The sequence below is a fragment of the Lepisma saccharinum genome, chromosome 16, assembly GCF_977018435.1.
Source record: "Lepisma saccharinum chromosome 16, izLepSacc3.1, whole genome shotgun sequence".
NCBI lineage: Eukaryota > Metazoa > Arthropoda > Insecta > Zygentoma > Lepismatidae > Lepisma > Lepisma saccharinum.
Genome location: NC_139244.1, coordinates 24,157,538 through 24,168,054, shown reverse-complemented (window position 1 = coordinate 24,168,054; position 10,517 = coordinate 24,157,538). Strand labels below are relative to the sequence as shown.

At 37.3% G+C, this 10,517-nt stretch overlaps 1 protein-coding gene across 1 annotated transcript; it reads left to right on the top strand.

Annotated features, from left to right (window-relative positions):
- Positions 1–1,194: 1,194 nt before the first annotated feature.
- On the top strand, positions 1,195–7,966 carry LOC146000529 (RNA exonuclease 4-like). The gene is made up of 6 exons (XM_083138275.1): positions 1,195–1,298; positions 1,600–1,699; positions 3,234–3,442; positions 3,822–3,957; positions 6,258–6,357; positions 7,863–7,966. Exons 2-6 carry the CDS (start codon positions 1,674–1,676, stop codon positions 7,935–7,937), a joined length of 546 nt encoding a protein of 181 aa, XP_082994401.1. The 5' UTR covers positions 1,195–1,298; positions 1,600–1,673; the 3' UTR covers positions 7,938–7,966.
- The last annotated feature ends 2,551 nt before the right edge of the window (positions 7,967–10,517 follow it).

The window sequence follows — 10,517 nt, the reverse complement described above, 5'->3', positions numbered from 1 at the left end:
TATGTGTCAATTATGAGTAAATCTGTATATTGTTAAATGTTACTTACTGGTCTGTTTATATCTCAAGTTTTAATATGGTGCTGTAGGTTTCTCAGAATCTGTGGAGAAACTTAATCAACAGGACCTAGCAGATAAGTGGTGAACTGTGATTTCCCTAGTGGCGGTGGTCACATGTTTTATTTTGTTCAAAATTTCTTACTTAGGTTTTAAAATCTGTTTGAATCTTGGACATCTCAGTGATTAGCAACAAATTGAAGTGTATGTGCCATTAAAGATATAATTTTCGAATAGGAAAAGTATGTTTTCCCTTTTTGTCTTGTTGTCTCCATGTAATGTAAAAAATTGTTATCATTATTGGACATTACTGAAAGATTAATCAGTTATTTTATTGATCCCAAAACGGCGTATGCTTGATCTGGAGGCATGACACGTGAATTGTAGATTTTTCATAAAGTGCATGAAAAACGTGTCACTGGAGAAATGTGGCAACATTGCAGAAACAATTGACAGTGAACGAGATATCAATCTTGATCGAACAGACACAGGTACATCCAATTAGGTATCAATTCAACACCTCCTTCCCCAACAATGGCCATTCGGAGAGGAAAGGTGAATGGGTAGAAAGGCCTTATCAGTGCCGTCAAGACAGGTGCACAGCAGGGGAAAGTGGGTTTCTACTCAGTATAAGGTTAAACATGTTACTATGGGGTTTCCAAATGTGTGCTAATTATAAATTAATTTCTGTACGTTACTTCAAGCTGAACTACAGTACTGAACGACCATTTTATATTGAAACTAACAGCAGTAGAAAGAACAGAATAAAACCAGCACAAGATGACACAGAAATATCGCCTGCAAACATTGCATGCATAAACAACCCCGTAAGTTTCAGAGGTAAAGCAAAAGATCTGCTGTAAATGGAACAATGGCAGAGTCGCTGAAGGTATCAAGTCATTCTATTATTATTACTACTGCCTTTTGTATTTGTAGTCATACATTCTTGCATAGATCTAATTTTTGTGTATTTCTTACAGGTGTTTATACGTATTATTTTACATCCAGCTCAGTTTATCATACAGGGTGGCGTATATTGTATCTACCAATATCAGTTGGCAACCCTGTCGGAATGCAGGTGCGCATGCGCAGAAGTTTCCCATGCTTAGGCAGATGGAAGTCTGGCAATCAGTCTGCCATGGAACGTTGGCCGATTCAGACACGAATCGTGGTTCATCCGAACGGGTTCCATTCAGGAGATGCAGCGGATTTATGTGTCTGGCTAGAAATGTAAACATTCGGAGGTAGGTTATTGTAAAAATTTGGGAACCTATATAGAAGAAGAGAGCGTGGGACAAGGGAGAGCCTTGTAGATGGTTTGTGGACAAGTTGCGGATTTGAAAAGACAATTCGACAAATAATAATAATGAATAATAATTCTGAACGGACGATGCACGTTTCAGTCTCAAGTTTGGCAACATTGCATATTGTAAATACAATACATTCTCTGTGAGATAGGTATTCTTGGAAATACTGATTATCAGGGAATAATTTTTAAAACGTTCTCCCACTTAATGATAAGTAATAGGAAGTGTCTGTTTCTAGATAAAGTGAGACGCTCTTGTTCTTACTTATACAATCCTGAAGAGTAGAAAGTTCTCTGTCTGTTTCAAGAAACCATGGGAAGTACTCAGAACAAGCCAAAGTAAGTATTATAATAATAATTACAATATATAATAATAATTATTATTATTATTTGCAAACGAACAGTAACATTTGTTCTCGGATAATGAGGCATGGTGTTAAGACATTTTGGTTTGAATAGGTATCGAAATGGCAATAAAATCAACTTGTTCCAATTTTTCCAGAAAGGAAGTGTAGTTACGTTGAGTTGATTACTACAGCGTATTGAGAAATCTGAACACATTTCATCATTGTTAGTATTGAAGTAGGGGCAAATTGAGTGAGAGGACAGACATTTATTTTATCATATATATAGCCTATTGATACTTCTTAATGTGTTACGGGATATGAATAACTGTATTTTTGTTTGAATTTATATACTTGCTAATAGCCGCGGTAGCTCAGTGTTTAGGGCGTCTGACTACCATGCAAGAGATCCGGATTCGATCCTCGGCGGGAAAGAACCCGGTTCCCACCTGTTCAAACGGTTCCGGCGCCTACCCAGCATCGTATAAAGTGGGTACCTGGAGGAAACTCTGGGGGGTAAAGGCGGCTAGGGGCGTGGTGTTGATTACATCACCCCCACCTTCGGCCATGATCAAGAAAGTGTGAGGCCCTAACTCCACACACCCTATACGGGTTCATGGCGTGGTGCAAAGCACAGGGGAGCACTTTACTTTTAATTTATTTATGTTTTTACTATTTATCGTCGCTTTTATGCCACTTTTTGCTAATCGAGACGATGAGGGACGATTAGACGAAATTGATGAAGGGACATTCACAAAGAGCACCGATACACTCAGAGAACTAAATGCATCATATCGATTGATGCGTTTTGATGCACCAGAATGCATGATCCAAAAAGATGCAGGAAGGTGCATCAAGGAACATCAACTGATACATTAAAGTGCATCTCGACTGAAACAAAACCTCACTTGAATCAAATTATGCACTTTGGTGTTTCTTTCACGACATACAAAAATGAACCAAAAATGCATCAAATGTGAATCCGATTATTTGAAGAAGCTACAAAACACACTATAGTGCATCAATCGATGCATTCTGGTGCATCAATCGATATGATGCATTTAGTTTTCTGTTTGTACCCAGACCGAGAGCAGAACCTGGAAGCATCGGTGGCGAATTCCAGAACTTATAATTCGTCACTGAATTTTTGGAGACCCTGCATGTGATTTTATAGAGAGGTTAGTACTTTGCACAAGTTAGCGTGGCATTTCCTTGACTGTAATGGTATATTTTATATTAATGACAATTTGCATTGAATCTTTTTGCATTTATTCTTAATGTAACTTTACATGCACAAGTTTAAAACAACACAACAAAGCATATTTCGTTCTGGCATATAAATCTTCCGTTATCAAGATAACGTAAGTATGTAATGTAAGTAAGTAAGTAAAATAACGCGCATGTTAACGTTCAAGTTTGGTACCCCAACTCTTTTTAAAAGAACAAAATTAATTTTGTGTTTCAATTGTTTAGAAAGTACCTTGCAATGCCTCCAGTTGTTAATTCTGTTCATGGTTTTATAATTTCAGTATTACGCCTGTGCTTGCCATAGACTGTGAAATGGTAGGTATTTTTGATCCAAAATCGGGCAAATTGCAGCAAACAGACGGTCTTGCAAGGGTTTCTATTGTTAATGAGGAAGAAGAATGTGTATATGACGTGTATATTAAGCCCACTTGTACTGTGATTGATTACAGAGAATGGGTAACTGGAATTACGAAAGAAGATCTCAACAATGGTAAGAATGCTTAGTAATAATTTTCTTAATATTAATGTTATTTTAGTACATGTGCATTTATGTAAACTCCTCTCAGCAGTACTACCATGCGCGAAAACTACATGTATAATAATTTCATGAAAAATTAATGTTTAAGTTTAGATGCTCATCAGAGGAAAGAGAAGCCAACAGTCAGCCGCAATTCATGCACGAAACTTAATAAAGTAACTGGAAAAAGTAACAAAGTTACTTTTTGGGCCATATTAACTCAGTTACTTCTAAAAATTAACTTTCCGAGCTCTGGTATTTTACACCTCCGACATATAACAGTGTTCATCTTTATATTCTTACCCATTATGTTTGTATCAAGATTAAATCTCCTTATATTTTATTTTACCAGGAAGACCTTTCGATGAAGTTCAAAGAGAAGTAAGGGACATGTTGAGCAACAGGATACTTGTAGGACACGATATGAACAAGGATCTTAAGGCCTTAAAGCTTGAGCATCCTGAAGATAAGAAGAGGGATACATCCAGGTACTTGTGTATTTACACTCTTTGTACCGCCTTCCCACCCCCCACCCCCTATACCGATAGCACGCGATTGATGCTTTGGCGATCCGTGGTCCAATGTACAAGAGTGGAGACCAAAGCTTTATGTCCTATAAAACTGTAAAATATGTATGTAATTATGTCATAAAAATGGGAAAATATGCCATGGAAAATTAAAAATATGTCAGAAAAAGGCAGAAATATTCCCAGTCAAGCCAAAAATATGCACAACAGTACTGTCGAATTTCTCATTACGCGGGATGTCAGTATCTTCCAGGAAAGATTGACTAGGATGGGGAATAGGGTGTTAAAAAAGTCAGAATCCCTTTAACGGAAGAATGTAGTAGAGAAATATTGAAAATATCGTGAGGTTCACTGCAGTTATTCTAAGTTTCATTCACTATTGTGTCAGATTTACACATTTGTGGAAACTAAAGCATAATAGGCAGCTCGCTATGAAAAATGAAGATGATATTGTTCTATACTAGTTGGTAAGAAAATATGGCGTCTTCTTTTAATTTCTTCGTCAGTAACTTCCTTGCCATCGATAATATGAACTATCCGCACGGAGCAGAAATCATAAAATAACCGATTATATTCAAGACAATTACGAAATTATACAGAAGTGAGAAGTATGTCTTATTACGAGAAAATTTAAGAAATATGTTTTAAAAACGCGAAATTGATGAAATATGTCATAAATATGCCTTATCAAGTTCGTCTGTTTCGGTTGATTTTCATCAGATATGTAAAAATCTCACCCAAGTATTCGATTCGATGGCAAATAAAAAATATGTTATAAAATAAAGTCCCGGGCCCTGCACATAACTATTGTTTAAGAAAATACTAAATTAATATTTGGATTGTATGAACTCAAACATTGAATATATTTTAATATAATTTCTTTGAAAATTTATCTCACGTCAAAGGTGCTTAAATAAGAGTTAAGTGTATATTTCAATGACTGTTTGATAAGAAGACATGGTATATCTGTAGTCACGTAAAAATGTGATGGTTGCGTTTGTCATTTTTCTGAGATTGTGCTTCTGTTATAATCCCTATATATATATATATATATATATATATAAATTATAAGATTGCACAGCTGTGCTTGAAGAGATGACGAGTTTTCTTCTGATAGTGTATGTTCTTTTTAAAGCAATAAGAATATAAATTAGGGGAAGGTGGGGTAAGATCGGGTAGTGGGGTGAAACCGGGTACATTGGTTCTGGCGTTATTAGTTCTCCTCTCTAGCGGACAGATTGTGAACTACACTCCACTAGTCAAGAAGAAGCAGCGGCAATATTATCGTGTTGTAGCTGTTGAATTCACGGCGTCTGTGTACCTGAGTTGGTTTTACGATGTCATGTCTCTAATGTTCTTTTGTTTTTAAACCATCCTTATTTAATAGTCATTACAGTTATAAAACGCTCTTTAGTTCAGCTTATTATACGTTTACTAAGGATTTATACCCTAACAAACAATACGGATTTAGTCCAATAGTAGCGTGGTTCTGTTTCGTTTTTATAACCTCTGCACTCGGGGTGAGACCGGGCACTACCCATCATTGCCCCATCCTTTAACACTAAATTACATTTTTTGTAATGATGTATTTTCTAACTCAGAACAAGGAGAAGGGTGGATCCAATATGGAAAGTGTCTTGGCTGGGCCCACGAAAGCTGCAGTGAAGCGGAGGATGAAGACAACTACTTTACTTGCGATTTCTGTAACTAATATTCTTGAATTGTTCAGCTAGGGCATGAACCAACTTGTCATAGGTATAAAATTAAAAATTATGCTACTTTTCCACTCAAAATCTCGTCTTTCTATGTTTCCATAAAGTTAACATATGCACCCGGACTTACCCCGCTAGTAGGGTAAGACCGGGTGATTTGACTTCGAGTGTTAGCTACCCCGATTTCCCCTACTGAAGCCAAGTTGGATTCAATGCTAATAGATTTTGAGTGTCCAAATACGAGTGTGAACTTCTATAAAGGTAAAGGTAAAGTGCTCCCCTGTACATAGCACAACGCCATGAAGGCGTATAGGGGGTGTGCGAGATAAATATCTTTGCGTCTTGCTTAGGTTTATAATCAATATTTTATTTAATTACTAATTTACAAACGAAAGTATTTGATCCAAAATTGGAAGGTACAGTTTGTTTATGAATATTGAGCGAATTAATTCAAATTAGCCTATATCTACTACTATAAAGCTAGTGTATGACTGTAGCATATGTTAGCATGAATTTATGTTAATTTATTTATACTATTTGTACATTTAGCTACAAACGTTTCTTGTCGGCTAAGGGTGAGAAGCGAAAATTGAAAGATCTTGCAAAGGAAATATTGGGAATGACAATTCAAGAAGGGACACATGATTCTGTAAGTATCAATGTTTCTATAGTTGTATAAATTGTATATATACATTGCTTGTATTGCTGCTACAATATTTATAGATGCAGTGTGGTTTAGCTCTGGGAGTAATACATACGGCCGAGTACATTTTCTCCATTAAGGAGAGGTATACAGTACAGTCATGGACACTTCTGGGTTGTAACGATTCTAGTGACCTTCAATAGCATTAAAAAAATATAAAGAATTGAGTATTTATTGAATAACAACGAGGAATGTTAGATCCAGTTGACGCAAAGTAAAGTTACTAACTAACATTTTATGCATAAGTACAGGGTGGTCACTAAGTGGGCGTACCCCCATTTTCTTTACGATACTACAGTGGTGGCTGTTGTTATAGCGATGTGATCACGTACCTGATAGTTCACTTGTCCAGGACATCCGTACGGAGACCATGATAATCGTCGCACAGCTGAATTCTCCGCCATGTCCTGGAAGATATTTTGCGGAGATATTCCGCCGTCACGTCCTATCAGCATCAGAGAGTTCATTAACGTGACAAGGACGGTACGGCTTGCACTTTAAAATCAAGTTTCATGTGTTTCATCATGGTCGAACGATTGCAAATCCACAACAATTAAACATACTTTCCGACGAAAAACCAGGAGTACGCCCACTTCTTAGCCTACGTAGTAGTGTGCTTAAATCTCTTTGGTTCTGTCATTCAAAGCCGTATGATCCCAATATAATCCTTGCCTTCGGAAATAAATAAGCTTCCAACGATTATGCAACAAACGCTTATTAATAATATATTCATTACTTAATTTTAGTACTTAATAAGTCTCTCGGCGGGGAGGGCCCCATGGACCCCTCCGCACGTCCTTGACAGTACTGTGGTTTTTTATTAAAATTGTAATATTTTATTATGCATATAGATAGATAATGGTTATAAATTACAGTGACGTACATCATAAAGGTTTTTTATTTATTACGTTAAGTACGGCCATTAATAGCTACTTTAAAAACGGTTATGGTAATTTAGTTTTTAACACTATATTTGTGGCTATATAATCATTATTTATATTTACTCATGATAAAATATTGAATTTGACATAAAAAACGGTTGTGTACCGTTAAATTTTTAACGGTATAATGTTGTAAATTTTACGGTAACTTCTAACAGAGTAGTTGGATGGTATCGGAAGTTGACGGTCTAAGTTTTCCAGTCAACTATTAAAGTGTATATTTTATGGCTAAGAAAAGTATCTCATTACTTCTTGGATAAAGAAATGGTAACAATAACTCCTAACTTTTGGAAGAAAGAAAGTAAATTGTAACAGAGAACTTTTCTTGAAGTAATCCACAAATGGAATCACCAGATCATGAATGTAGAGATAAAGCTATTTCACTTAGGCTACATACATCTTTACATCCCAAACAGATGTTAATAAACTGCACGAAATGTACATTTACTTCTTATTTTTAATGTTGTATTCTGAAAACAAAACTTGAAACTCATTTTCTTGCCTTTATAGGTTGAGGATGCAAGAGTTGCTATGAAGTTGTATCTAAAGTACAAATCAGAATGGGAAGCAAGTTTGCTGCATTAGAATAATGCAATTATTCAGAAGAATCAACACAAGCAGATGAAAAATGAAGAAATGTGAAAAATTAAAAAATAAATCACTTCAATACTGAAAACAGTTAAGGCTTATTCACAGTGTCGACGTTAAAGAAAATGTTGAAAACAGGTTTCAGAATATTCGCAAGTTGAGTCTCTTTGCAGAAACAATACATGTGTAATATTTTAATTATATTTGTAAAAAGATAAGTAATTCTTAATATTATATTTTCGATTGTTGCATTAAGGGGAATTCCGCAGTCACGGACGTAAATTTTTAAATTCTGATCCTGTGTATTGATTGGTTTGGTTTAATTTACTTCGCATTTCTGCCACATGTGGCTAGTCGCGAAGGTGAGGATGAGTGATGATGTGATGATATTGATGGTGAAGGGACACTCACAAAGAACACTCATGTACAGCCCTGGATTCAAAATCAGGCCCCCAGGCGACGTAATCTGCTGTGCAAACCACTGTGTCACGGTGGCCGGGTAAAGATCAAGCTTTGATTGTTTGAACAGTAAAAAAAAAAAATAGTTGTTCTTATTTCTAACTAGCTGATTGCCTGGCGTTGCCCGGGTATTTATTTATCTTAATGTTCTATTAGACAGAAATATAATGAATTGAAACTTGGAGTTGAACGGCATTGGAAGTGTTACTATTCATCTCAGCGGCCCCGAAAACTATGGATTCCACACTAATATCGGTCGTTTTCGATTACTTTTGCATGTCATTCCCTCCCACCCCACCCCTAGGGGTGCCAGGGGTGTCTTACCCCAACAGTATTTCTTTCGATATTGCAAGTGGTACGTGTTCCAAGTTTGGTGGAAATCGCTCCAGGCCTTCGAGAGTTATGCTGGAACAAACATACATACATACACACATATATCAATTTTTATATAGGGTGGCGCAGAGAAACGGTAAAATTTCAATTGACGTAAAATGCACGAATAATCACAGGGAAAATACATTTAATAATGGATATGCATGTACATAGTATGTCATTAACTATGACATTTACATGTCACTTTACTTCTTAAAGATTACATCAGAAAGTTGTGTTCCATCTCGGCGTACACATTCTGAAAGTCTGCTGTGGAAACTCTGGATTGCCCGCTGTATCATGTCTCGAGGAATATCAGTGATTTCTGCTGCAATTTTCTGTTTCAGTTCAGCAAGGGTTGCAGGACGTGTGCGGTACACTTTGCTTTTGAGATGTTCCCACAGAAATAAATCGCAAATACTGAGATCAGGGGGTCTCGGAGGCCACGATATGTTACCGTTACGTAAAATGATCCGCCTTCCAAACAATTTGCGATTCGCCTCCATCGACTGTCGAGCAGTATGTGACGCGGCTTCGTCCTGCTGAAACCACATATTGTCGGTGTCAAGATGTGCGTCGTGCAACTTCGGTGCAAAGAATGTTTCAAGCATAGCAACATATCGATCTGATGTCACGTTGTTGCAATGCCTTCCTCACTTTCAAAAAAATAAGTGCCGAAAACACCATGACTTGACACTGCACACCATAGTGTAACCTTGGTGCTATGTAATGGACGCTCGTGAAGCTGACAAGGATTTTCCTGTGACTAGTAACGGAAATTCTGTTTGTTAACAAAGCCGCTAAGGTGGAAATGGGCTTCGTCAGACATCCACAAATTGTTAAGGAAATTGGCGTCCTCGTTAACCTTAGCCAACACCAATTCGCAAAACTTCTTAAGCAACACAGAGTCTTCACGATGTAATTGCTGTAACGTATAGGGGTGGAACTTCATTTCATGCAGTATTCTTTGTATGCTTCTTCGACTACACTATAGGGCTGATGCATGTTGTCGAACGGAGCGGCGAGGGCTCCTCTGAATGGCAACTCGAACTCCTTCAATATTGTCTGGTATACGTACTGTTCGAACTCTACCTGGGGGCTTCTTCTTCAACGCTGAACCGGTTTCTTCGAAATTACGCACCCATGTTGTAATCGCACGAGCCGATGGGACAGGAGCATGACGTCCTAGCTGGTAATGCTGCCGAAATACTCTTTGCGCTGCAGTCACACTATCACCGTTCTTATAAAAAGTTTTCACAGCGGAAGCAGGCTCCGAACCATTCCAATGCTGCATCATTACTAAATGGCAAAGCATCCTCAATAATGTTGCATCGGTCTCGAACAAATGACCGGCGCTACAGTGTTGCCAATTCCACATTCAAATGTTGCCGTTTCCCTGCGCAAGAGATTACAAACCATTTAAATATGTTTCGGAAGTAACTTTTCTACTGTTACTTATTATCTTTCTTAGTTTACTCTATAATTTCTCAACGTCAACAACCGGATTTTCTCTCTCTCTCTCTCTTTTTCTTTCTTTCTCTAGAGGGAGGAGAGAGAGAGAGAGAGAGAGTATATTTTTCTCCCTCTGCCACCCGTTCTCCTTCTTTCTCTCTCTCCTTTTCCTTCTCCCCCCTCTCTTTCCTCAAAGAAAGTGGAGAGAAAGAGAAAGGGAGGGAGAGAGAATGAAAGAGGGAGAAAGAAAGATAAACAGAAGAGAGAGAGAAGGAAAGGAATGAAAGAAAAAAG

Excerpts from the sequence above, each read along its gene's own strand:
- LOC146000529 (XM_083138275.1), top strand. The coding sequence starts at position 1,674 with ATGGGAAGTACTCAGAACAAGCCAAA. Across the intron at positions 1,700-3,233 it reads AGTACTCAGAACAAGCCAAA|TATTACGCCTGTGCTTGCCA; the intron begins GTAAGTATTATA and ends TTATAATTTCAG. Across the intron at positions 3,958-6,257 it reads AAGAAGAGGGATACATCCAG|CTACAAACGTTTCTTGTCGG; the intron begins GTACTTGTGTAT and ends TTGTACATTTAG.